Raw genomic sequence first — 27,999 nt, 5'->3', positions numbered from 1 at the left:
GATGTACCTCTGGAATAAGCTACCAACTGTGGTGATTCTAATAGTAGAGGCTGGGTAACTTTATCACTTTTACCTTTTTCTGTTGTCAACTCCTCAATTATGTAGAGGAACCTTTAGCTACCTAGTGGCCGCATCGGTGGCCCGGCGAATCAACATGAACCTAAATATGTAGAGGAACTAATTGAACCAGTGACTCAAGACTGGAACCTAGTGAAGCTAAATGAACTTTTTGAGCAAATGATAGTCTAGGAGATCCTCGCCATCCCGCTAAGCATCGATTCACATAGGGACAGTCAAGTGTGGACAGAGCACGGGCTTATACTCGATCAAAAGTGGCTACAACAGAATGTGCTCCTAGTCAAAAAAATTTAACGCCAACCTGGCGTCAACATCATATCAGCCTCCTAAGAACCTATGGACTCGCATATGGCAGATTCAGCACTACCCGAAAATTCGCTTCTTCCTATGGAGTGTATGCAATAATGCTCTCCCAACGAAGGAAAACCTTTACAAGAGAAAACTCGTACCCGATCCATCGTGTCCGATGTGTAAGAACGCTCCTGAAATGCTCGAACATCTCCTCCTTCTGTGTGACTGGACAAGGGAAATATGGTTAGATTCAAACATTAAGCTGAAGACATCAACGGAAGCAGTCACTCGAATGGATAAATGGCTTGCAGACAACCTACCTTCCCAAGTAGGGTCAAAATCGGGTGGAATTCTGGCCAGAGTGCTCTGGCTCATCTGGAAAGAACGGAACGCGAAGGTTTTCCGGAACAGTAAACCACGACCACGGGGAGTAATAACTGAAGCAATTAGCGACCTCAATCTATATGAACACTGGAACCAAAAGGAGGGGAAACAGAGGGAAAGTGAAGAGAGAGGCTTACCAATTGAGGGATGGTCACCACCTCCGTCAGGCTCGTGGAAATTGAACGTCGATGGATCGTGGTGCAGTGAATCGCAGCAAGGAGCGGTGGCTGGAATCTGCAGAGACCATCTCGGGCGACTGGTGGGAGGCTTCGCGAAGAAAATCGTCGCTCCGTCCGCCCTCACCGCCGAAACCCTAGCCTTGAGGCAAGGCCTGCTGTTCATGAAAAGTCAGAGGGAAGCTTCGCCCAGCGTACTGAACGATGGAAGCGTACTGATAGAACGAAGAAATCTAGTGAAGATTGAGTCAAACTGTACTTTGCTGGAGAGATACATCACGGGTTGGGCTGAAGCTCCATGGGCCATCTGAATATTAATCAAAGATTGCACAAACCTCTTGGGTTGCTTAGAGGGTGTCTCAGTAACTTCTTGTTCAAGAGAAAAAAATCGGGCTGCGAATTGGGTAGCGAAAGTCCACCGGAACGATTCATTACCTATGAATTAGCTGTCTACTATCCCCATTTCTCTATTTTCTTTGTTATGTAATGACATGGGATCATCCTACAGTAAATTTACTTTTTAGTAATGGAAGAAGTATTTATCGACAAAAAAAAAAACGCAACTATAAGGATCTTAGACTTTCGAAACGCAGCCACCATAGCCCACTCTCCTAGGCCATATTTTCGGACATCTCACGAACCGGCTACAAACCTACGCCGCCACCAAACCATTCCAATCTGACGGAAGGTACACGTCACCACTCCCGTTTCGTCACTGCGCGCGACATCACTCACCCCCGCCGGCACCCTCCTCCCTCTTTAAATAGCTTCGCGCTTGGACGCCATTCTCGTCCACATTCACATCGAAGCCGGCACACCCAGAAGCAGACATCGCCCAAATTTTCTATCCCGGAACTACCGTACGCTAATGGCTTCTCCGTAAGACTCCCTCGCGATCTTGCGTTGTTGCTCTCTTTCCTGCGGAATTCGAGCCGTTGTTCTTGTGTTTTCTGACGATCCCTTGGTTGGTTTTTCGTTTCGATCCTGCCGCAGTGCCGTGGTAGAGAGCTTGCCTCCTTCGTTGAACTCCAGCGCCGAGCAGCCTCCTCTTTTCGATGGAACTATAAAGTTCGGTTCTTGTCTTTTTTTCGTCCTTGAGCGTCGTTGTTCGAGTTGATTCAGTGTGATTACTGATTAGATTGTCGTATCGTCTGATTACGTTTGTGTTCTCCGAATTGTCTGAAGGTTGTACACCTGTTACAAATGCCCATTTGCTCAGCGCGTCTGGATCACGAGGAACTATAAGGTGAGTTCATTCTTTGTGATGCATGTGAAATTTGACAAAATTCAAGTGAAATTTGTCTGTTTATGTCATTTAGTTCATTTTGATTGGGTTCGTGATTAGTTTCTAAATTGGGATTGTATTTCCGAGATGCAGGGACTCCAGGAGAAGATTAAATTAGTTCCTCTTATTCTTGAAGACAGGCCTGCTTGGTACAAGGAGAAAGTCTACCCCATGAATAAGGTGATTCTTCTTTTGCTCGTCTTTTGCCCGTCGCCGACTGTTTTAATTCTGGGTGTTTCACGATAGTAGCCCAGATTCTCCGCTTGACACTGATTGTCAAAGCCCAAGTTGGATTAGTTTAGGATTCCAAGCGATTGCTGCAGGATTCCAGATTTTAAAGATTGGCTCCTTGTGTTACTAGTTTTCATGTATTCCAAAACCAAGCATGGCTCAATTGCGATGCGTTAAGCATAGTTACACCGATCCACTTTGAGGAGGGAGATTTTGATGGCTTCTTGCCGGAAGGAAGGTGGATTGACTTCGCAGTTTTAGGAATTTTTTATTCTCGGTGGATGACATGGAAGCGAAAGCCTTGGTTTAGTAGGGTGCTCTACATTAATTGCAGCCGTACATTTAGGATCTGATGGATCAGATTTAATCGGCACTTGGACTTCAGCACTTGAACTTGACTTTCCAACTTGTTGGGAGTAGGGGCTTTTACTGGAACTGAAACTCCATTTTCCGTTCAACTCCCTTAACCTTAAAGACTTTGAGGGCTTACTTTTTAGGGCTTTCCACTCGCGCTACCCCAAAGGAACTAGAAGTAATAAGCTAAGCCCGCCAGCGGCCAACCAAGCCAATGCGCCATCCCTATCCCTTCCCGATGAAGCTTCCTTTTTACGTTTTTTATCATAAACTAACCAGGTTTGTCGTTTTTTTGGATCGAGAGTAAGCATTAGTGATAGGACAAGAATCGGGGAGACATGTTTCGTTTATTAGGAAGAATGAATTTTCTCTAGCACCCTTTAATCTCTTGTTTAGGCATCTGTTGATGCAGATGGAAATTTGTTAGAGGGACCGGCTGAATTGGTGACTCTCAAGGGTAGCCGATTTTAGTTTATGGGAACTAAATTGTCTCCCGACTTGGTTTATTTGACCTTTTAATCAAATGAAAAGGGTGAGTTTTAGCCATTGTTGATTTGATGGGTACATTTTGCTTTTCTCCTTCTGTAATTTACGATTAGGTACCGTCGTTGGAGCACAACGGGAAAATTATTGGAGAGAGCCTAGACCTGATCAAATACGTGGACAGCAACTTTGAAGGGCCTTCTCTTTTCCCTGATGTGAGCACTTGATAGCAAATGTGCATTTCTTTTTTCTGTGGCTTGCACATAACAACAAACTAAGTGGCAGCTCTTCGTTACGTAGGATCCTGAAAAGAAGAAGTTTGGTGAGGAACTGTGGTCTTATGTTGATGAATTCATGAAGATAGTCTACACTTCATTCAAGGGAGAAGGACCGAAAGAATGTGGTAAGTCCTCTAAGCACTTTCTTTGATGATAGGTATCTCCATTACCATTAGTGAACTTCATCTTCTGCATCAGGTTCTGCTTTCGATCATTTGGAGAGTGCTCTTGGCAAATTTGAGGATGGACCATTCTTTCTCGGACAATTCAGTGGGGTATGTTGGCATTCTCACATTTGATAAGGGGCTCTTCAGTGCTTCTTCTTTTTCTAGATGGGTTAGACAAGAGATCCATTGATCCATGCAATCCATATGATGTGCGAACGAATCTTGGAGAAAGAAGTTTTGCCTGATATGTGGCTATCAATATGTAATTCTTTTTGTGGTTGACTATTATTTAGGGTCTAATTTTGTGATTTCAGGTGGACATTGCCTACATCACATTTGTTGAAAGATTCCAAATCGTCTTATCTGAACTGTGGAAGTATGACATCACTGCTGGCAGACCTAAGCTAGCAGCATGGATTGAGGTATGGGAAGGAATCTAGTCTCTGGCCAATGCTTGTTTTAAGCTTCATTTCTTTTCCATTTTGAACAAAATTCTTACTTCCCACGAACAAAAGAAAGCTAAATTCCAAGATTGATTCCGAGTAAAATGGTGAATCAGTGATAATAGTTTCAGGATAGTGTCTAGAGCTAAACTTTGGCCTTGTTGAACCGTTGTAGTGTGGGAGCCTGTCTCTGGGGAGATTATAACCTGCTGTGAGGCAATTGTTATCTGAAGTCATCGAACATGCTTGGTGGGATTTTCATTAATAGTCTCCATAGTTTTCTTGTAGAGCCATATACAGAATGAGAGAGTCCTCATTCTCCACCGACCTTCAAATTATTCACTGGTTGTGGTGACTATATTTTCTATGCAAATACATCCTCTCTTGAGAGGAAAACATGATAAAGTTTCCTTTAGAGACCAAATAGTTTTACAGACAACCTTGGGATCTAGTGTGCTTGTACTACCTGGACAATGGCAAGTCATATTGTTACTTGTTGCAGATTCAGCAGCTCTGCTCAATTTCATCCTTGCTCAAAACCATATTATGCATTGATATTTCCTTTTACTTCATCCCGTGCAGGAAATGAACAAGATCGACGCTTACAAGCAGACAAAGACCGATCCTATTGAACTTGTTGAATCCTACAAGAAGCGCTTCACTGTAATGCTTCTAACTCAAACTCGATGTCACGAATTTTTCTGAACAACTTTCTTTCCTCTCTCAGCGCCAGTGAGTTTGTTTCTAGTCACTAATTAGTTTTTTCTTCAAATGCAGGCTCAGCAGTGAATGGAGTCATGACCATGCTAGGCTATGTATGAAGGGGAAAAGGTGAGTAAGAAAAGGGTCGAATGGCTTGATAGTTGGTATACCTTCTTTTGATGTTTCTCTGAGGCTTATGTGTTGTGTATCCGCTCTAGATGCAGCGATGCCCGTGTTTTACAGCTTGAAAATGTTATCGGGATATTACTTGAAATTTCGTATATGTAACAGTTCATTTTCAAATCATTTGCATTATTGTCTGTCTTCATATTGATGTTTCTTTGGTTTTTCCCTGGCTTCCCCTCATCAAAGCTGCTCAACTGTCCTGGCTATTCCTGATATTTGCTCATCTTGAGGCTTATTGACTCAGACAGAAGAAGCTCTTCATTGAAGAAAAAATAAAGAACAAGCTGTTGTTATAATGGTACTGTGAAAAAAAAGTACTTTAAATTTTGGGTTGATCCGTAGGTTATGTGGGTTCTATTGTAATATGAAGTGTTTAGTTTGGGTTGTGGCAATTTCTATGAAAAAAGTATTTTATTTATGTATTTTACCTTTTCTTTTTTACAGAATGTTATCAGACTTTTTTTTTTATCAGACTTCGATAGGTATAGGTAAATATAAATCTAACCTTCTCCACACGCGTGGCATTTACCGTTACTCTGAATATTCAAATCAAGAATTTAGAATTGGACAAATGATACGAGACAACATCTTTATCTTTTACTACAAATAAAAAGAAAAGGGCGAATGCCAACGCATAAAGACGTCATTTTTTCGGGCGAAAGGAAAATTTCTTGAGCAGATTAGTAGTGCCCATGCCTCATTAGCCAAGATGTTATATTTTCATCACCCATATTTTATTGGCGACAATGCTCATTATTTGAGATGAGTTTTGACTAACTAGGGAATAGATACTCACATGTATATATCGGCAGCTACTATGTCGTATTTGCACGTCATGAGATTTGTATGTTCATCCGCGTGCATTTGATTATTGAATTGTATGTAACTCATGACATTTATTTTACGGCACACATGATTATAGTCATATATATATATATATATCATGTGAGTTATGTCTTAAACGATTTGAAATAATATGTTTGAAAAATGTAAGTGAATACTTGCCATTTACGGTAGGTTGATATTATTGTTACTAAAGTGACAAAGTGATGAGAAATTTGAATGTGTGGTTGGAGATGTGGATTTTTGACATGATTATGAATTTATACTATGATGCGTACTCATAGTAGCTGAAATGGTTAACATGTAGTATATGGATTGGGATGCAAACATTTGAATCGTGTAAAATAGAATACATGCTGCATTTCCAGAGTGATCGAAATATTCTATTATGAATACATAAATAACTAAGAAATATCTTGAATAAATGAAGGATTGGTATATTCTGAATTATAGTGATTTCTCTAAATGATATTTGATATTACTTGTTGATTGTTACTATGATGTTGTGCTTAGAGGTTGAGTAGTGAGTAAATCTCCTAGTTAAAACCTAGAGCTTTTTTTGTTACGAAGCTTAGACTCACCCTCAAAATACCTTACAGATTGGTCGGGGACATTTAGATTAGCACTTCCGAAGATCTCTTGAGGATTGGATTAGAGTACGTAAATAAAGTAGGAGTTTGCATTTTGTATTGGGAGTTAGGATTTTTTATGATTGTGTACATGACTTGAGGTTAAATTAATTATTTATTTGAGATTCAAATTGTATGGAAATTTCAGGTCATGACATTACAACCCCCACCTTTGATCTCATCACAAAGCTTTCAACAAGGACTTATCTTAGACGCTATATAAGTTGTATTATTGTATTGGGCCAAACAAGGGATATTTAGGGGTGTCAATGGGTTGGGTAGGGTTGGGGCGGGTCGGGCTGACATTGGCTTTTTTGACACCCCTAGCCTTTACTTTCTTGGCTCTTCCATGCTCATCTACTTCGGTGGGATTTATCATCTTTAACATGTACTGATGTCTAGTTGATCTAATATAATCCTCTAGAATAGGATAATCTAAAGGCTGGAACGTATATACATTTTGAAGAGCTAGAGGAGGGGATTAATGAGTACAATTAGACTGGGGAAGTTCCTGGAGATGGCCGGTCAGACTTCACAAAATTGTGCAAACTCTCTCTGTCATGATGGATGTTTCCTTACCCATTTGAGATTGGGTTTGTAAAATGATGAAATTGGTTTAGAAGGAGGTGGCTTTGCTTTGGAAGGAGTGGGTTTATGTTTCTCCAAGGGGGCTGATAGTAGTGTCGACATCTTCCCATTTTGGGTAAATATCACGAGAAACCCCAAACTGGTAGATCTGTGACAAATTTACCTTAAACTAATTTTTTAACCACCAAAAACCTTGAACCAGTACATCTGTGATAAATTTACCCTCCGTTAGTTTTCATTAAATTTTACCGTCAAATTGCTAATTTGGATAACACGTGACAGTTGATAGGTGTATTAATTTGGGGTATTACCCTCCGTTTGTCACAGGTGTACCAGTTTGTGATTTTTCGTAATATAAATCCAATTTAATGGAAAATAATGGAAAATAAATTTGTCACAAACATACAAGTTTAGGATTTTGAGTGTTTAAAAAATTCTTTTGGAGTAAATTTGTCATGGGTGTACTAGTTTGGGGTTTTTAATAATCAAAAAATTAGTTTGGGATAAATTTATCACAGGTGTACCAGTTTGGGGTTTTCCGTGGTATTAACCCTCCCTTTTTTGGAAAAATTCTTACTTAGATAAGCGAGATTTCTTCTTCTTCTTCTTTGAAGGCTTGTCATCCTCTTCTTATGAAGGGCTAAACAAAATTTGCTCTGACAGTTTAGATTCCTAAAGCAATGACCTGAGGATCTTTAAAGTAGACAGGAGTATGCCTCTCAGAGTTGATAGAGTCTATTCAAGCCTTTTCTTTCACTTTCATCTTCCGGAATGTATGACTGCATCATTAAAATGGTATGAAAAAAAATAGAGGAAGAAGGGTTTTCTTCTTTTTCCTTTGAATGATCAAAATTAATAACCATACCGCCAGACTTCTTTTGGTGAATTTGGACTCTAAAAACTGGATAGGCCTGACATTTTGATGGATCTTCTCATAGTTAATCACCCATGTATCTAAAAGAAGCTTAACTAACTCTAGGCGAGGAAAATTCCTTGGCGCATGGACCCACGAAGTTGTTATCTACTTAAACGAAAAGAACATCTTCTACTTTTGAAGGAGTAAAATCAAGAGCATGATTCTGGGTGAAGAGTTACTACAGTAGAGTCCACAGTACGAGGGAATATTGCCCGAGTGGAATACTCCACGTAGGCTATGCATAACACCATTGAGCGCGTGACATGTGGCCAATTGACCCACAAATCAGATTTATCAAAAATATGACTCTTTTCCTTTTCTCTCCTATTCTCTGTTAGCCTCCGTTAAACCTCATCGCTCTTGCTCAAAAGTTTTCACTTTTCACCTGGTCTCTCTCTCCCTCACTCCTCCCGCTCCCGACATCCTCTTCCTTCCCCCATAACTTCGTCTCCTTTGGTCGTGAACCTGCTGTGCCTCCGCCGGTTGCCTCCGCCGTCCCCTTATGAGAAAACCCATATGCTCTCTCTTTCCTCTGCGAAGTGCGGCTCTTTTTGTGAACCGCGCCTCCACCTCCGCCTCCGCCGTCGCCTCTCGGAGTGCATCAGTGGCTTAGATCCCAACCACCCGGCCACCTCCGCCTACGCTATCACCTCCGAAGCCCCCCATTGGCAATTTGTCCTCTGCCCCTCTCTCTCTATCCCAAGAAACGGCTAAGCTCGACTCTTTGTGACAAACCGTGCCTCTGCCGTCGCCTCTCAAAGCCCCTTTGGCGATCTCGGGTTCCGACTCGCCCTCTACGTTGCCTCCCGAAGCCCCATTCTCATGTTAGGGTTTTCTATGACTTGAACTTATTCTCGTCGTTTTTGCACTAACGTGAAGATCGGTGGCTCAGATCCCGACCATGCGGCCACCTCTGCCTACGCCGTCACTTCCGAAGCCCCCCATTGGCGATTCGTCCTCTGTCCCTCTCTCTTTGTCTCAAGAAACGGCTCTGCTCGGCTCTCTGTGACGAACCGTGGCACCAACATGTACGCAAAAATGGCTATGGTAGAGACTACTCTGTTGGATTGCAAACAGACTATAAGAGATATTAGATAATGTAGGTCAGGAGCACGCCGGAGGAGTGGAAGTCACTAGGTTTTAAGGTTCGTTGTTCTTCTGTTTTTTCCTTTTTTGGTTTGTTTCGTCTTCACGGAATTATTTTTTTGGCCTCATTTGGAGTCAACGTGATATGTGAATGTTAGGGATTTTGGAATGACAACAGCGACCGTAAAAGTATAGCTGATCTTGAAAATTGTGTATAGAATGTGAACATTCTGTGGTACACATGGTGATCGATTTGCCAAATTTATTGGTTTTTTAATAGCTTGTCTGGATACTTTTTTTTTTTATGCATAAGATATGAACTTTCCTTGAATCTTTTTTCTCTAGACATGAAACTGTTTGAGGAAAAGTAGGTGTGGCTTCTATGAGGGAAAGACATTAGTCCATGATACCCCGTTGAGATTATTTTTCCTGTTTGGTAGTAAGTAAGAGATTAAACCCCAATAATGTTAATTTGGATTTCCTATTCGTTATTGATGACGATGTGGAGTTTAGTAATTACATTGGGTCCCTAAATAAATCCCGTGCTTGTACATTCTCCTAATTGTGTTTGATTGTGCTCTAAAAATGTTTGTGTGAGTGATTGTGTTCTAAAAATGTTTGTTTTGGGACAATTTTATGATCCACTTTGAAGTGGAGGGACAAATTGATTTGCCTTTACCCTAAAGAAACAAGTTAGGTTCAACTCATAAAAAGATCACGCTATTATTTTAACTCTCCACACTTCGTTTTCTGTATAAATTAGATCTATCAATTTGTAAGTGACCCATGGTGCTTGTTGAGGCTGGGCATGAGCCAAAATTAATGCAAAAGATAAATCATGATACTTCCCTCAACTTTCTCCTCATCTTCTCCTTGTAGTATTGGAGCTCAACATTGTTTTTTGATGTGCACTTTTCTCTGTGGTTCTCAGCATACAAAAGGACCGTCAAGAAACATCTTCATCTTTGGACCTTTTGGTAAGTGATACGTAATTGTTAACTGTCTATTTCAATTCTAACATTCTGCCTAATGGGTATTTGACATTGAATTCTTTCGTCATTTTAGTGTCATCCTTTCATCAAAAAGTTTGAAGACAAGGATATTGATCTCGGGATTCTCATGGTAGCTTGGAACCTCCCGTAAGTTTTCTGAGATAAGAAGCTGTGGGTGTTTGTGGACTACTTACTACTAGTGGTCATTGAATTGAGTAGAAGTGAAAGAAAGTTGTAAATGGTGATGTCTTGCAGGTATATGATGTCTTCATGCAGTGTGAATGAAGATAATTGGAGCGGATTGACCTTTCAAAATAGAATGTGCAAGTGTGGTAAGCGTGCTGCCGTGAGAATTTCAGAATCTATCAAAAACAAGCACAAGCTCTACTATATAGAGGCTCAACGTTTGATAATGATTTTCATTACAATACATTTACAGATTGTACACGTTTATAAAGAGAAGAAAAAATACAATATTTGGCAGAGCAAAAATCAAGGAATGCCAACTCATCTATAGTTGCAAAAATCAAGGAATGCCAACTCATCTATAGTTGGTAAGCTAATTTGAAATTCAAGAAGATATTAAAAAGATTTCATATCTTAACACGCCCCCGCAAGATGGACGTTCCATCGGAAACGCCCATCTTGTCTCGTAATTTTATTGTCCGCGGCCTTGATAACGGTTTTGTGAGAATGTCGGCAAGTTGATCATGGGTGGAAATATGGGAGACTCGCATCTTGCCGGCTTTAACAAGTTCCCGAACGAAATGGTAATCGATCTCAATGTGTTTCATTCGGGAATGGAAGACGGGATTTGCACAAACATAAGTAGCGCCTATATTGTCACAATACAAACTTGGTGCGGTGTCCATGTGAATGCCAAGTTCATGAAGCAAGGATTTTACCCAAATGAGTTCAGCCGAGGCCGTGGCAATGGCTCGGTATTCTGCTTCAGTAGATGACCATGCAACCGATCGTTGCTTCCGAGAACTCCAGGAGATAGGATTGGCCCCAATATAAATGACAAAACCCGAGGTAGATGTGTGATCATCAATGTTTCCTGCCCAATCTGCGTCAGTGTAGGCATGAAGTACAGGTTTTGTGTTGCGTCTCAAGTGCAACCCATGGAATAATGTTCCCTTAAGATAGCGTAAAAGCCGTTTTGCGGCTATCCAGTGGGTTGTGGTCGGCTTATGCATGAATTGAGATAGCTTGTTTACCGCAAAACCAATGTCCGGGCGAGTAATGTTGAGGTATTGAAGTACGCCAATGAGGCTTCGAAATTTTGTAGCATCAGCTGGTGGTTCTTTGTCATGGACTGAAAGAGACTGACCCGTGGCTAATGGTGTCCCGACATCTTTTGCGTCTCCCATTTTGAAGCGTTCAAGTAGCTCTCTGATATATTTATGTTGAGAAAGAAGTAAGCCAGTCTTTGTAGGAATGACTTCAATTCCCAAAAAGAAATTTAGTGGCCCCAAGTCTTTAATTGAGAACCAATTAGAGAGAGCGGTGATGAAGTCCGAAACAAAATTCTGGTCACTTCCTGTGATAATGAGGTCATCTACGTACACTAGAAAATAGGCTTGAATGCCACCATGAGAGTAAATGAACAGTGAATTGTCATTCTTTGAATTTACAAATGAATTTGCGAGAAGGAATGAACTTAGCTCATTGTACCAATCCCGCGGAGCCTGCTTTAACCTGTATATGGCTTTCCGAAGTTTGCAAATGTGTGTTTTTTTTTCTGGGTCTTTAAAACCAGGTGGTTGCGACATGTAGACCTCATCCTGGAGAGTTCCTTGGAGGAAGGCATTGTTGATGTCCATTTGTCTCAATGTCCATCCACGCATTAGAGCCAGTGATAAGACCACCCGAATGGTATTTGGTTTGATGACTGGGCTAAATGTATCGGTGTAATCAAGGCCTAGTCATTGGTGAAAACCTTTGGCCACAAGACGTGCCTTGTACCTCTCAATATTGCCGTCCGCACGTCTTTTTATCCGATAAACCCATTTGCAACCTACAACATTCAAAGATGGATCAAAAGATATTAGTTCCCAAGTCCCGTTACGAATAAGGGCATTGATCTCAGCTGACATTGCTTCACGCCATTGAGGATCGCACATAGCTTGTGTAATTCCCGTTGGTTCTATAGTCGGTGGAAGTGGATGTTTGGTGGAGATGTGGTTGATTTGTTTGGCCTTGAAAACATTATTTTGGGATCTAGTGGTCATTTTGTGAGTTCGTGTAGGTGGATTTATGGGTTTTGATGTTTGGTCATTGTTGATAGTGGCAAGTCGGGTTTCGGGTGAGTTGGAAGGAGGAAAATTTTGGATGTTTGTTGTAGGTTGATTTGGGGCAATAGATGCGGATGCACGGGATAGGTTTCCAAGAGGTGGCATTTGTTGGGATTGATCTGAAGTTTGGGAAGCCAACAGGGATACAGCATGGGCTAGAATGCTGCTATGAGGGGGCGCTTGTGCAGGTGGTCCGGTGTTTGGCAGTAAGATCGAGAGAGAAATAGTAGGTTGAAGAGGTGAACTTTGAGAGGATGACAAGACACTCTTAGAATTGAGAAGTGTTTGGTATGGGAATATGTTTTCTTCGAACACAACATGACGCGAGATATAGAGACAATTATTTTGTGGATCAAAACATTTGTATGCACTTTGTGACAACGAATACCCTAAGAATATACATTGTCGAGAACGAGGCATAAGTTTATTTGTGTTGTATGGACGTAACCACGGATAGCATAAACAACCAAATGTGCGAAGTTTTTTTATAATTGGGAGCTATTTGGAATAATGTTTGAAATGGTGAGTGCATGTCTACAACGGGTGTTGGCAAACGATTAATTAGGTATGTGGCAGTTTGAAACGCATATGACCAAAAAGAGGGTGGTAGGTTTGCTTTGTATAATAGGGCGAGTCCGGTTTCAACTATGTGTCGGTGTTTTCTTTCTGCTGTTCCATTGTGTTCCGGTGTGTGTGGTGGTGTGGTTAGATGGGAAATTCCGTGTTTTGCAAGAAAAGGTTTTAGGTTTTGAAATTCTCCGCCACCATTCGAGTATAAGTTTCGAATGGAGACAAAAAATTATTTTTCAACTAAGCTTTTGAACTGTTTAAAAATTTGGGTAACATCCGATTTTTTTCTTATAGGATAAAACCAAGTGTATTTCATATAGTGGTCAACAAATATAAGATAATAACCGAAACCATCAATTGAAGCAATTGACATGGGACCCCAAACATCGGAAACAATAATATCAAGCGGAGAATGACTCACAAGAGTTGATACTCCAAACGGAAGTTTGTGACTCTTATTGCACTAACAAGCATCACATGATAACTTAGAACCTACGATTGACTCAGAAGACGAACGAGTTGGAAAATTATTAAGAACATGACTTAGAATACGAAATGAAGGGTGACCTAGTCTATTGTGCCAAACCATTGGTTTTGTCCGCTCACTAACAAAAGCTGTGAATTTTGGATATGTATATGTGAGAGGCATCCGATACACACCATTGCTAAGCCCTCCTCGAAGCAGCGTCGCCCCCGTGTGAAGGTCCTTCACCAAAAAATAATTGGCAAAAAATTCGATAGATTAGTGGTTATTGCGGCAAAATTGTGAGACGGAAATTAGATTTTTTGCACTATGAGGTGCACATAAAACATTGGACAATTTAAAAGTTTGGTTCGGGTAGGATAAATGAGTAGAACCAACGTGACTAATACGCAAACCTGTGCCATCACCAATGACGATCTCGTCGGGGCCTTCGTACTCTGAGTGAGTGGTGAGATTGTTGAGGTTGCTTGTGACGTGGTGTGATGCGCCCGAGTCTAGTAACCAGCCGTTTTCTTGACGTGGAGCTGTTGCAACATGAGCAGTAGGCTCGCGGAGACTGTTTCGGATTCGAAAACAAGATTTGGCGGAGTGTCCATATTGGTCGCAAAACTGACATGTCGGACGAGGCTCTCTGTTGTCCCGATCAGAATACCTTTTGTGAGAGGATCCACGATGTTGGTTAGATCGGGAATAATTTTGATGACGGTTGCTGCGATTGTTTGGCTAGCGGGAGTTGCTTCCTGTACCACGGGTTCTGTTGCTGTAGTGGGCCGTAGCTGGTGTTGCTTCAAGTCTGATTTCTTTTAACTTCACTTGGTTTCATAGGCCACTAACTTGTCATGCATTTCCTCAAAGCTGATTGTGTTTTCGCGAGCCCTAATCGCTGCCGCCATTTCTTTGTATTCGGTTCCAAGTCCCCGAAGTGCATGAATGACTAAATCATCATCGGAGAGAGGAGTATCAATGATTGCTAACTCATCCGCAAGGGTTTTAAGTTCCTGCAAAAAATCCGAAACAGAACGTGAGTTTCGACGAGCGGTAGAGAGTTGATCCTTGAGATGCATAACTCTTGAGCGGGATTTATTTGCATATAAATTCATGAGTTTTGTCCAGGCAGCGTGTGACGAATTGCAAGAGGCAATGAGAGGAATCACGGCTTTGGAAACGGATGCAAAAATTGCATGAAGCAAGAGCTGATCCTGGCGAATCCAGGTTGTTGCAGCTGGATTTGGCACCGTTTGATTTTCAGCTGAAACGGTGAGAGGTGGACAGACGGAAGTCCCGTTAACGAATCCCATTAAATCATAACCAATGAGCAACGCCTGGAATTGAGCGCGCCAAGAGGGATAATTGGCAGCGGAGAGCTTGAATGGCAATTGGACGGCCGCCGAGATTGAAATCAAACCATTAGGTGCGACTGTCCCAATGGAATTGGAACCAGAATTTGAGGTGGTGTGAGCTGATTTTGAAGTGACTTCCATGGCTAGAGGATGCAGAAGGTTGCCAAAAAATGCAGAATGGCCGGATCAAAGAGGCTCTTACGAGCAGAATGCTCTGATACCATATAGAGGCTCAACGTTTGAGAATGATTTTCATTGCAATACATTTACAGATTGTACACGTTTATAAAGAGAAGAAAAAATTCATTCTTTGGCAGAGCAAAAATCAAGGAATGCCAACTCATCTATAGTTGGTAAGCTAATTTGAAATTCAAAAAGATATCAAAAAGATTTCATATCTTAACATACTATACTTGTGAGCATAAGACGTGTAACTTCTTTTCTTGGTGTTTTCCTACAAGTAATGTGGCTTATTCTTTCACGAAGGCTCCACCTGCAATATTTGAAGATGACATGAGAAGCATTAAGTATTTGCTTGAGCATTTGGAAGATGAACACAAGAAGAATGATGAGAAGCTGCAGGGATTGAGTCATAACGTGCACCATTTAAGTGTCTTGCAAGTTAGGTGTATTTTTTTTGTTTGTCGATTATGTATATTATGTGTTGTTTTATTAGGACAACTTGTCCAGAAAAACTAGATGGGTGGAACTTGTAATTTTGCTAGCTTGAATCAAACATTATGTTGCATTTGCTCTAATGAACACATTCGCATTATCTAAGTTTGTATTTACCTTTTTCCATCTTAACTCCATTATAATTGTATGGGCATTATCTAGAGTTACCTTACAGCTCTCATGATTGAATCGAGTTTCAATATCTTACCATTTGAACTTTCAACCAAAATCGATGTCTATATCCTCCTCTTTTCTAACGGAATCAATAACAAACATTAATGCCTGACTTTAGCATGTCAAAGATTGGAGCAGAGAACTTTCAACATTTAGTTATTCTACTTCTCTTCCTCCTTTTGCCTTTGGTGGAGGATTCACAATTGTCCTTCAGACACATATTAATCTGCATTGGGGGGTGGAAAAGAGAACAAGAGATAGAGAAGCTATTGATCACTTCCTCTTAAAGTCCAAAAGCATAGCTTTCCCATAATCATTTACTTCAAATGATAGCCAATTTTGTATTGCTTTCACTCTGTCAATGTATCAAACATCTCTGAACTCAAGCTGGGGCACTAAAAATAATTGTAATATATACAACTTTAAGTCTTCCAATCCTTTTCCAGAGAGATTAGACATTGAGTTACAAAGATGGAAACAAACCAATAAATACACTCATATAGCTTAACCATGAGATGACCGGGATATCTACTATAGAAGAAGAGGAACTAAAATGCATGAATTCTAGACTTAGGAAGTTCACACATTCTAGACCCAAATACTAAATTGCGAGACGACGCCATACGAACTCGTTTCTTTGTATCATTCTTGAAACTTCACACTGATGCTCTCCATACCAGTTGGTGGGTTTCTAGCATGGTGTTTATTAGTTCATGCATTCTGGACCCAAATACTAAATTGTGAGACGACGCCATACGAACTTGTTCCTTCAGATCATTCTTGAAACTTCACACTAATACATCATACCAGTTGGCAGCTTCAGATCATTCTTGATCTGCACATCACTAAACAAATATTACGGGTGAATGAGCCTCCGATCACTAAATGGTAAGTCGAAATACCAATGATTTCATTATAAGTAGCAGCCCAAAACAAATGGTAAGTCGAAATACCTTCAATCATGAATGAGCCTCCTATCACTAAAGCTGCATATTGGATATTTCCAAAAGGCTAAAGAAGACAATGAACTTATATATCAAGAACAACTTTGCCTATTTTATGAACCGGCTAAAACTTGAGAAGAATGGTAAAGGATAAGACAAAAAAAGAAGATTACGTGTGCAATCCACAATCTTTGAATTCCATTAACAATTGTAGCACCAGATCCATGACAAAAAAATGTCAACAGCAGATATGAGAGCCCAAACAAATCTTTCTTTGGAATACCCAAAACTGCAAAAAATGAGAGAACATAGTGAATACTCAGAAGAAGAATGAATCTCTGCATATGGGTGAAGCTCTCAGCAAGTTTGATAAGATCATAACTTACATAGAACTAAATCTTTACTACTCTAACAATCCTTTTCTAATGTCTATCAAAACTATGCCTCTAGTTAATTACTACATCATGTCAAATGAATATCGAAGTTGGTTCTTGCTGGATTTATAGCCCAACTAACAAAATTGGAAATATAAAAACATTTCTTCCAAGTAACAACTAAGGAAATACAAAGGAAGATCTTTTCATATAAAAGGCATAGATGCAAATCCCAAGTCACGGTGAACTCATACTACAATAGTTACCATATCATAGAAGGACGCAAAAAATATTTTATTCGGTGAAAGGACTTATTACTAGGGTTCCTTCCGACTATTTATGTTGCGACCGTGCATTGTCTATGCTTTCAAAGGGGGCTTCGGATTCATTCATCCCAGGATGCTGAAAAGAGTTTAATGACCCCTGTATAAGAGAATAACAAATATATTTACATTTTACTAAATAATAAGCCTAGATCAATATGTTTCAAGTAATCTCACATCAACAAAAGGCAAGTTGTACCTGACTCAAAATGGTTCCATGGGATCGATTATGGTACTCCAACATCTATTAAAAAGAAACCATTAACAATAAATATTACAGTGGTAATAAAATGTTCAAATAACACTAGAATCTAAAATGATTTAATAATAAGCACCTGACTAGTGAATGGGGAAAATCCACTCCTTGGCGGCATGATGTATGGTGATTGCATCTACATAAAATAAATTACCTCATTAGTATAAAGAGGCACAATAACTTGAATAACATACAAACAAACTAATTGATCACCAAACTATTAAATACCCGACTAGGGAATGGGCAAAATCCACTCACAATCCCTAACGGCATGATGTATGGTGGCTGCTGCATCCATATAAAAAAAATGACCAATTAGTAAAACATAAATACAAATTGAGGACAAAGAGCAATATACTTGATTATGAAAATTTAGATTTACAGTAGGACCACCAATGTTGCTAGGATAAAAGGCAATTCGAAACTGATTTGAATTGCTCGAATAATCTGGGAAATGCGTTTCATTATGTGTCGCTTAGACAACCAACTCTACATTGCAAAGTAATAAATATGTTAATTGGTATCATGTAACATAAGCGAAAAATTTAACTAATTATATTAACTAAAATAATATGTCACTCACCTCGACTTTCTATTTGCGTTGGGGGAGTTCCCTTCTTAGATTTTTTTTTTCTTTTTCTCACTTGAGCTGTTAAGCCTTCCATAACTTATTCCCTTTCATTTCCTTTGAATGGGGTCCACTACCGAAATATTGCACAAAGAAGCCTCATTATCCTCTTCATCACCAGCATCATCAGTCACAACCATACTTGATTTGTATGATGAAATTTCAGCCTTTGCTTTACCATGTGCTTCCTCAATATTATCATAGCATGTACATCTTCGGCTCCCAAACTCATCAGTTCAAAGGATTCATGCATTAATGTGGAAAATCGATTAAATTTAGATGGATCCGGTGACATTTAATGGGATTCATCATTCACAATCCCTTCTTTGGAATCCTTAGTCCATCTTTTCAAAATATAGGAAGATGAAATGACCGTAACCATCGATATGTTCACATTCAACATGCGTAAGGCATGGCAACACTACCACTCTTTTGATTCAAATAATTTGCATTCATAAGAAACTGAAAAGTCTGGGTCAAATCTAACAACATATTCATCTTGAATCCCAATCCCCATACACTTGAGAGTACATAAAGAAACCGATCCATCAAATATAGTACTTGAAATATGTTCAGAGAGATTTTGCAAAAATTCTTCATTAAACCTTTGAAAAATGGTACGGGTATATACCGAAGGAGCATGCATCAAGATCTCATTATTTAAAACCTGTAATTTGGCTATCCCACGAGAACTGTAATCATCTTGACTTTCCACTTCCCTTCTATGCTTCAATTGTTCTTCGTAATGGTGGACAAATTCTACAAGGGACAATGTCTTCGTCGACATATGTTGGAAGACATTATTGGTGTTCTCACTCCTTTGATTTGACTTTATACCACATGTAAAAGAGTCACGATCAAAAGCTGAACTTCATTTATATCTAAGGTCATATAATCTCCAAAGCCAATTGTTATTCTCAGTAACCTACACCTCTTCCATTTCCCTCCATGTAGCTTCAAATTCATCCTCTGATTTGCATCTATACATAAGCGCTAAGAAATATTTATCCTTAAAACCCGGCTTATGGTAAGATGTGGAATGTTTTGATTGACCTTTTTCCCGATGTGCCAAGTGCATAAACGGAGCTGTGTATTCGGAAACACCATTCTAATGGCTTTTGCCATAGATTGGTCTTGATCAGTGAATATGGTTTTCGGAGCCTTATTTCCCATAGACTTCAAAAACACCTCAAATAACCAAATAAATGATTTTGCAGTCTCGTCCAGCAAAAATGCACAACCAAACAAAGTATTCTTCCAATGGTGATTAACCCCAACAAAAGGTGCACATATCATGTTATATTTGTTGGTACGGTATGTGGTATCAAACACTAGCACATCACTAAAATAGTCATAATCAAATTTGGACAAGCTATCTCTCCAAAAAAAATTGGTCAATCTGCCGTCTTGATCTACCTGAACAACATAGAAAAACATTGGGTTTTGCATTTGCATGCAATGAAAATGGTTCAAAAGACTTTGACAATCTCCGCCACTTATAACCTTGGATCTTTCCGTTTGCAAAAATTTTTGACAATCACACAAGATGAAACCCAAGATTTTGCTTCCTCTAGCTTTGTTTGCTAAAACCTTTTATGTCGAAGTCCCCCCAATGCCCACTCTAATCATGTCAACCAAAACACCCTTGCACGTGTCAAATATCATTCTTCCGCATCTAATCAAATGCTTTTGATCTTCCGGTACAAATGCATGATTATGCTCCGAAACATAGTCCATGACTTCATAGACACCATTATCAACCTTAAATTTGATATGAGCAAGACACCCACATCTAACTTCAAATCTCTCATATTTCTTTTCTTGATCAGATGACCCAACCGAATGCCCCTCACAATTACACAAAAAAGTCCGCCGAGTTATTTCACATTTACTATTTTTAACTATATCACCCTTTCTCACTCCAAATCCTTTGCCGATTGCATAAGTCACATACTTATGATATGCTTCAAGTTCATTTGAGAAAACCATCCCTACTACAAACTCAAAATCTTTTTCCATATCACGCATCACATGTGCAAGATGGGAAGTTTCATGCTGCTACCAAATGAACAAAAAATAATTCAAGAAAAATAACATCTCATCCTTTACTTTAAGAAAGCAAATTATGTTTTATAAGCAAAGAATTACCTCTGAGTCAGCCATTTGATATCTTCACAAGCGCAAAATAACTGAGGTGACGAGAGACTATAAAGTTCCCTCCTAATGAAAGACAAAACAAACATTTTTAGAACACAAACATTTTTAGAGCACAATCAAACACAATCAGCAGAATGTACAAGCACGGGATTTATTTAGGGACCCAATGTAATTGCTAAACTCCACATCATCATCAATAACGAACGGGAAATCCAAATTAATGTTATTGGGGTTTAATCTCTTACTTACTGCCAAACAGAAAAAATCATCTCAACGGGGTATCATGGACTTATGTATTTCCCTCATTGGAGCCACACCTACTTTTCCTTAAACAGTTTCATGTCTAGAGAAAAAAGATTCAAGGAAAGTTCATATCTTATGCATTAATCCATTGTGTCTAAATGAAGTATCCGGACAAACTATTAAAAAACCAATAAATTTGGCAAATCGATCACCATGTGTACCACAGAATGTCCACATTCTAAACACAATTTTTATGATCGGCTGTACTTTTATGGTCGCTGTTGTCATTCCAAAATCCCTAACATTCACATAGCACGTTGACTCCAAATGAGGCCAAAAAAACAATTCCGTGAAGACGAAACAAACCAAAAAAGGAAAAAAACAGAAGAACAACGAACCTTTAAACCTTGTGACTTCCACTCCTCTGGCGTGCTCCTGACCTGCATTATCTAATATCTCTTATAGTCTGTTTGCAATCCAACAGAGTAGTCTCTGCCATAGCCATTTTTGCATACATGTTGGTGGCGTGATTCGTCACATAGAGCAGAGTAGAGCCGTTTCTTGGGACAAAGAGAGAGAGAGAGAGAGGGGTAGAGGACGAATTGCCAATGGGGGGCTTCGGAGGTGACGGCGTAGGCGGAGGCAGTTGCGTGGTCGGGATCTGAGCCACCGATCTTCACGTTAGGGCAAAAATGACGGGAATAAGTTCAAGTCATACAAAACCCTACCCTGAGAATGGGGCTTCGAGAGGCAATGCAGAGGGCGAATCAGAGCTCGAGATCGCCGAAGGGGCTTCGGGAGGCAACGACGGAGGCGCGGTTCGTCATAGAAAGCCGAGCGGAGCTGTTTCTTGAGACAGAGAGAGAGGGGCAAAGGACGAATTGCCAATGGGGGGCTTCGGAGGCGACGGCGGAGGCGGAGGCAGCCGCGTGGTCGCGATCTGAGCCATCAATGGGCTCCGGAAGGCAACGGCGGAGGCGGAGGCGTGGTTCACAAAAAGAGCCGCACTTTGCAGAGGAACAAGAGAGAGATCGGATGGGTTTTCTCGGAAGGGGATGGTAGAGGCAACCGGCGTAGACATAGCAGGTTCACAACCAAAGGATGTAAAGTCGCGGAGGTAGGAAGAGGAAGTTGGGAGCGGGAGAAATTTTGAGCGGGAGGAGTGAGGGAGAGAGAGACCAGGTGAAAAATAAAAACTTTTGAGCAGTAGCCGCTAAGGTTAACGAAGGCTAACGGAGAATGGGAGAGAGAAGGGAAAGAGTTAGATTTTTTGATAAATCTTATCTGTGGGCCCGCTGGCCATGTATCACGCGCTCAGTGGTGTTATGCACAGCCTACGTGAAGTATTCCACTCAGGCAATATTATCTTCCACAGTACGGGTGGCTCCAGTAATTTGTAAATAGACCTTTAGAGTAGTGAACAAACAGGGGTCAAAAAGAGCAATGTTGAAGTTGGGGAACAGTTTTACATGTGCAATTCTAGCATTGAGAGTGGTCTCGATTGTCCCAATACAACATTTTGGTAATTGAGAAACCAAATATCAAGTAGTGTCAAGCGGGCTAAAACTGAGAGACCTTTTTTGCCATGAAAGGTGCGTATATCCTTGTTGTAGCCATTTATTGAGAAATTTAGGTGGAATATGTAGATTGACAAAGTATTTTTGTTGAGCAGTTGGGATGGGGTGTTGGTCAAAGCAAGTTAACTGAACGTATTCCTTGAAGTCCTTTCGAATATGGTGGTTACATATTTAAATGGATGGGTGAAAAATAAGTGGGCTTCGCAAAGACAAAATATGGATTTACAAAAAGTAGCGTTTGGACAAAAATAAGCTGCCTTAGTAAAGGAACAAGACAATCTAGGGTAATAGGGGAATCGATACAGACAAAAGTAGTGTTTTTTGTAGGTTCAAACACTATGGAATGGATCTTCCTCTTAGTACTAATGCATTATAAGACAAAGTTATAATCTTACCCCAATTTAGATAGAGCTGGCTCTGATACTACGAGGAGTTTATAGTATAAACTAATGGTTATCTATAGTTATTCTATCCCATAACACACGACCCTTCATTGTCCTTTCAAATAGACTACATTTTAGTCTCCAGAAACCATTAATATACACCATAGGGCTCTCAAGCCTCATAAGTTTTCTGATCCACAAGATCCATAAGGTAGTAAGTGGAGAGCATACTCACGAAATTAACTCATCCTATGGAACTAAAAGTGTAACTTTAAGTTTAAAATAACATCATACTTCAAGAAAGAGAGGAAAGTGTTTAGAAAGCCATAGAGAGTCCATATGACTTCGGGATTTTCTCTTACTTTGATGTTATTCAACTTATGGGAGAAGATACCCTTATGTAGACAGAGCCAAGGGTATTACGGACTTTTGCTATGCACACAAACATCTAAAAGGTAGTTTTCAGGATGATAGTACATAGTACTATAGTAAAGACATGGCCGCACATGCATCTGCATCTGCAAGTTGCTTTTACACAATTGAAAGACAATAATAAAATTGCTTTGGGAAAAAGCAATGGCCCTTATATGACACAGTGCAATAATACTAGCTAACAGTGTTTAAGACAGGTCCTTATTGAAAAGTTTGTGACGAGAACGAAAGTGAGGTTGGGGTCCCAATCTCCATCATTTGAGCTGGAATCATCAGAGGGTTTTGGACTAGTGTAGCCCAATTGAAGAGACAATTCTAGGTGCGCCATCTATTCTATTCCATTTCCAGCTTTGCCCAATCTGGTCCTGTTACATGCCTATTGCCATTTGTCATGCCGAGTGCAGGAGCAAAGCCTACTGTTACTAGCACCAGATTCTCTATAAGGATCATTCTCGGTTGTGGCCAGTTATTCAAATTCAAAAGCCTGAAATTATGACCATAATCCCAAGTGTTTTGGGAAAGTCATCCTCCCTTAAGATCCTAAAAGGATCGCATGATATATTTTGTTGAGATGGCTAACTCTGTTGCAAAAGCTAAGTTCTATTAAGGTTCACCGTGTACGAATTCTTTAACACTCCAAAGTAAATATAACCCTCAACGAGAAAATCGATAGAGAAGTTTGAATTGAAAGAAAAAAACAAGAAATATAAATTTTTAATCTCTCAAAAGCTCTATACTAAAATGTGATTAGAAACGAGCATTGTTTGTGACACTCCCAAGTTTTTCTAGGATTTGGAACGGATTTAGCAGGATCAAATGCTGAGGTTTTAACTTTGCTGAGCAACTGCACAAGTCTGCTCACTACCTCTTGCAATGGGTGCTGGTCCCGCAAAACACACACAAGAAAGTCCTCATAATGGGGATTTTCGGGAGTCCTCCTATGTTCAAGTTAGCTTATCATAATGGAACCTGGTAAAATTTAGGCTCTATCACCAAAATTGCAGGACATTCATTAAGAATGAATTGAGTTCTATTCAAACTTGTCCTTTAAAGTGCTACTCAACTTAATAATCTCCCGTATTTGAGGCACGTCAAGCTAAGTTAGACCGAACCATTGTGCTCGATTGTGGATGTTCAAGTAGTTCGGACGTGGTCCGACATTTCCAAGGGCCGCGTTCAGGTTAGGGTGGTCTTCTAGATGGGCTTGTGTAACATCCTCACCTCGGAGTTATTAATGCGATGTCCCGTTCGTTATTATCTTTTCGTTACGAACAAGCGGAAGCATAAACTTGGGACAATCACAATCAGAACAAACAACGGCGTTACGACAAGCATCACGAGCAAACCTTGTATTTACATGATAGCATACATATTTTACAAGCCAAACTTTTACATGCCCCTTTTTATTTTACGGGCTTTTTCCCTTTTCAACGCATTACATGTATCCACGTAGGCTGGGAGAAATTCCTATCTCCTCTAGCGTGATTACAGCTCCTAAAACTGGTGTGAGACTTCCATGCCTATAAATCTGAAAAATAATGAAGTGAGTCTAGAACTCAGTAAGTAAAACTCACTAAACTCCGGATAGGAGGACATCTCGCCATCGAACAAAGCACATGTTATAGCCACATCAATTGATAGTAAATCAATAGCAAAGATACTTCAAACACACTCATTTTTGTGCATAAGATGATCTCAACTTGCCTTTCTATTAAACCAACAACATCTCAACCAAAAACATGCACACGAGGGATTCATTATCTCAACCATTGACACGGTTCTTCTGGGAAATCTCCGGGCAACATCCCCTAATCCAAGGGTGACGGCTATTCATTCGAACTTAATCGAGCAACGTCCCCAAATTAAGGGTGACGGCCATATTTTTCCCTCGTGCGACCATGCCAATAAGCATCATACTAAATACATGAGTAAACCTTACAAAATGCATAAACATGCGTGGTAAGCTATATCAAGCTTTCACAATCAACGGAATTCACGCAATCACAACAAGAACATGACTCGTCCAACAACGTAACACGACACCCTAGCCAAGATTTAGTAAGTCTACTTACTACCCTCCAAGGATGATGGCCGATGGTGGCCTAGTGGTGAGCCGAGCGGCAAGGGCACAGCAAGGACACGGCGTGGCACGAGCACGGGCTCGGCAAAGGTGTGGTCGAGAAAGAGAGGGCGGCCAAGAGAGAGTGAAAGCGTGAGGGAGAGAGGAAAAGGAAATGAGTGATGAAAGTGGAATGGTGAGCCAAGAGGGGGCTCCTCTATTTATAGGCTTCAACCTCATCATTGCTTTGCCAATTAGACCAATAGAAATTCTTGAAGTGGCAAGCCTATCTTGGTAAGTTGGCTAGCTTAGTGAATGAGTGGCAAGCCTAACAAGAAGAGGTGGCAAATCTAAAGGGGAGAGGTAGCATGCCTATGCCATTAAGAAAATCATGAAGCTAAGGTGTGCATTTCTCATTGGCACACTTGGTCATGAATCATCAACTTCTTCCCCAAGGCAAATCTTGAGCCATTATGACTAAATCTTCCTTCTGTCACCTAATGCATGAATCATCCTAGCATTAATGAAGTATAATGATGTAGGAGACACCTACGTTAGTTGACTCACCCTCCCTCATTAGTGCTTAGATTTTGTGTAATAATTGGTTTTGAATTTGATCCTATCCAATACTTGCTCACCAAGACAAGCTTTCTTCTTCTAGAGTATTCTATTTTGTCATTTTCCAAGAATTAAAGCAAACATGAGGATGGTTTTGAAAGTCTTTGATCACAATTAATCTTCTTCTTCAAGCTTTCAATTAAGGCCATTCATTCCCAAACTTGGCCTTCAAGTCTCCACTCTAGGGTCATTATACCTACTAAGTCATTTAAGGTCATTTATTGCCTAACTTGGTCTCTAAGTTGTCAAGAAAGCCATGAAGTCTAAGATCCTCATGGTGACTTCAAGATATGTCTTTGGTCCCTCTCTCTTCTTAGCTTGGGCATGCATATCATTGTCTTGGTCCCCAAGACACAAATTATTGGTGTCTTCCTCAAGATACCTCACTTATTGACTTGGTGTCCATTATTGGTATCTAAGTTCAATTATTAGACAACTTACAAAAGAAGTTATCAATTTGTCTTCTAGTCCCTAAAATCCTCCTTGGGCGTGAATTACTCTCTGGGTTCCACAATTATTGGTTCATGCAAGACAAATTCCATTATTGGGGTGGGACACCTAAACTTATCCCTAATTATTGATTTTCTAGCAAGAAACCTTTATTATTGGGTTAACTTATAAAGGAAGGTGTTCATTGACTTGACTTTGGACCAAGTCAATTTGTCTTCTTGCTCATTAAATCTTAGGCATGTGACTTGCTTCTAGTCTTCCAAGAACACTAAACTCTTGGCACAAATTGCCTAAGCCAACGGGTTACCTTTCTATTGGGCACTGTTGACACCTAAATTTCGGCGCATCATTTAGTGATTAATTGCATAGAAAATTAGGGATTAAATTTTAATCCCTGAACAAAAATATTACAAATCGCATAGCATAAAGTTTAGGTTCATATAGATTAACTACATTTCGCATCGGATCGGCGGTGGTGAGCGAACTTAAAATTCATCACGCAAATCGAGCTCGGGCATCGAACGAGACTCGGCTCACTTGGAAAGCATGGGCCGAAAATCACACACAAAAGGGCTTGGTTGTCTTAATTTGAGCTTAAATTAGCCCATTATGCTTAATTAAAGAAAAGCCCAAATTAATTCAGCCCACTTAGAGTTAAATTAAAGCATAAACCTAAGCCCATTAGGACTAGAAAGCCCGGCTAATTGACCTAGGTTTACACTATAAATATATATTTATAATCTGGGGGGGCTCTTCTTTGGAGGACACAAATCATAATTCACGACAAACAGAAAATATGGCCACAGAGAGGAAGAGGGAAAACAAAAAGGCAAAAGAGGGGGGACTCTGATAATTTTTGAGATCGGATTTTTAGAGAGACATACGAGAGAATTTTGAGAAGAGTGAGAGAGAGAGAGAAGGAGACCGCCCGCCGCACCGCCGCTGCACGCCTGCCTGCCTCTGCCTCGTCGCACACCACCACCGCGCCGGTGCCACCGCCGCCTGGATGTCCCTGCTCCGCCCGCCTGTGTCGCTGCTGCTCGCTGCACAGCCGCCGAAGAGCTGCCCTGCACCGCCGCTCGCCAGTCGGAGCCGCCTGTACCGCCGTTAGCCCACCGCCTGTGCTACCGCTGTTCGCTGCAAAGCCACCGGAGAGTCGCCCGTCCCCGCCTGTTGGCCGCTGCCCGGAAACGCCCGCCGCGTCGCCGTTCCCGTCGTGTCACCATCGCTAGCCGCCACTGTTCCTGACGTCACGCCGCCGCTTCCGACGCACCGCCGATCTGTAATCTCGATCCGCTACAGATTCAAATTAGGAAAGAAATCTGCAAATCAGGTAATTATCATATCTCGATTTGATTCAAATATTTGGTTGCCTAATTTGTGCTTATTGATATCTAATTTTGCATATTTGGATAATAAGCATTATTTCAATTAGGATTTTATTTCCTTTTTTGAAATCTTGGATATCTATTACTTTTCAAATTTGGATAGAATTTAGAATTTTCAAAATCTTTTGAATATATCCAAGATATTTAAGATATCTAATATTTTTCAAGATGTGATCGTTTAGGAAAATTTCCTAATCCGCAACCGCACACATGGAAATAAATCTATCTATCAGGCTTTAGATAGAGTTATTTCTATAGCGGGTATTTCGAATTTTAGGATCGATCTGTCAGGCTTCAGATCGAAACTTAATTCGAAAGATTTAGCGGTTATATTTTTTTACTTGATTTTAATTTCGAATTTTGAAAAAAAAAAATGCCAAAAAGATTACTCTAGAATATGTTAATTTCTTTAGTTTAAAATTGCATGTTTAGATAATTGGCATTTTTAATTCCGAATTTCATTAAAGAAAAAATACAAAAAAAAATAATATGCCCGTCATTAGAAATAGATCATG

The 27,999-nt window shown here is 40.2% G+C and overlaps 2 protein-coding genes and 2 pseudogenes across 5 annotated transcripts in view; 1 reads left to right on the top strand and 3 right to left on the bottom strand.

Annotated features, from left to right (window-relative positions):
- Nucleotides 1–315: 315 nt before the first annotated feature.
- LOC130139561 (uncharacterized) lies at nt 316–1,383 on the bottom strand. 3 transcript variants are annotated; one of them, XM_056316774.1, is made up of 3 exons: nt 891–1,369; nt 690–806; nt 316–594 (listed from the first exon to the last, which is right to left on the bottom strand). In XM_056316774.1, the coding sequence occupies exons 1-3, from the start codon at nt 1,093–1,095 to the stop codon at nt 464–466; spliced, it is 453 nt and encodes a 150-aa protein (XP_056172749.1). In that variant the 5' UTR covers nt 1,096–1,369; the 3' UTR covers nt 316–463. The 3 variants fall into 3 exon arrangements, with proteins under 3 accessions (XP_056172749.1, XP_056172748.1, XP_056172747.1); XM_056316773.1 differs by having other exon boundaries at nt 690–1,383; XM_056316772.1 differs by having other exon boundaries at nt 316–586; nt 690–1,383.
- Nucleotides 1,384–1,684: 301 nt separating this feature from the next.
- Nucleotides 1,685–27,999, top strand: part of LOC115674216 (glutathione S-transferase L3-like) — a 54,981-nt gene continuing 28,666 nt past the window's right edge. Inside the window, exons 1-11 of one of the 2 annotated variants that reach the window (XM_030596564.2) lie at nt 1,685–1,808; nt 1,923–1,997; nt 2,115–2,175; nt 2,308–2,394; nt 3,399–3,497; nt 3,583–3,685; nt 3,759–3,835; nt 4,042–4,149; nt 4,753–4,833; nt 4,948–5,001; nt 5,245–5,480. In XM_030596564.2, coding sequence (XP_030452424.1) covers nt 1,798–1,808; nt 1,923–1,997; nt 2,115–2,175; nt 2,308–2,394; nt 3,399–3,497; nt 3,583–3,685; nt 3,759–3,835; nt 4,042–4,149; nt 4,753–4,833; nt 4,948–4,959 — 714 coding nt within the window. In that variant the 5' untranslated portion in view covers nt 1,685–1,797 and the 3' untranslated portion in view covers nt 4,960–5,001; nt 5,245–5,480. Of the gene's footprint in view, nt 1,809–1,922; nt 1,998–2,114; nt 2,176–2,307; nt 2,395–3,398; nt 3,498–3,582; nt 3,686–3,758; nt 3,836–4,041; nt 4,150–4,752; nt 4,834–4,947; nt 5,002–5,244; nt 5,481–27,999 lie in introns of those variants that run through there. The other variant, XM_056316344.1, reaches the window with a different exon arrangement.
- Nucleotides 16,666–18,566, bottom strand: LOC115674217 (uncharacterized; annotated as a pseudogene).
- LOC130139434 (protein FAR1-RELATED SEQUENCE 5-like) lies at nt 18,599–20,340 on the bottom strand (annotated as a pseudogene).

Source organism: Syzygium oleosum, unplaced genomic scaffold (genome assembly GCF_021117445.2).
Source record: "Syzygium oleosum isolate NSW1041296 unplaced genomic scaffold, Sole_v2.1 Sole_v2.12, whole genome shotgun sequence".
NCBI lineage: Eukaryota > Viridiplantae > Streptophyta > Magnoliopsida > Myrtales > Myrtaceae > Syzygium > Syzygium oleosum.
Note: the sequence above shows the minus strand (reverse complement) of the source record. Positions and strands in the feature narration are given on the sequence as shown.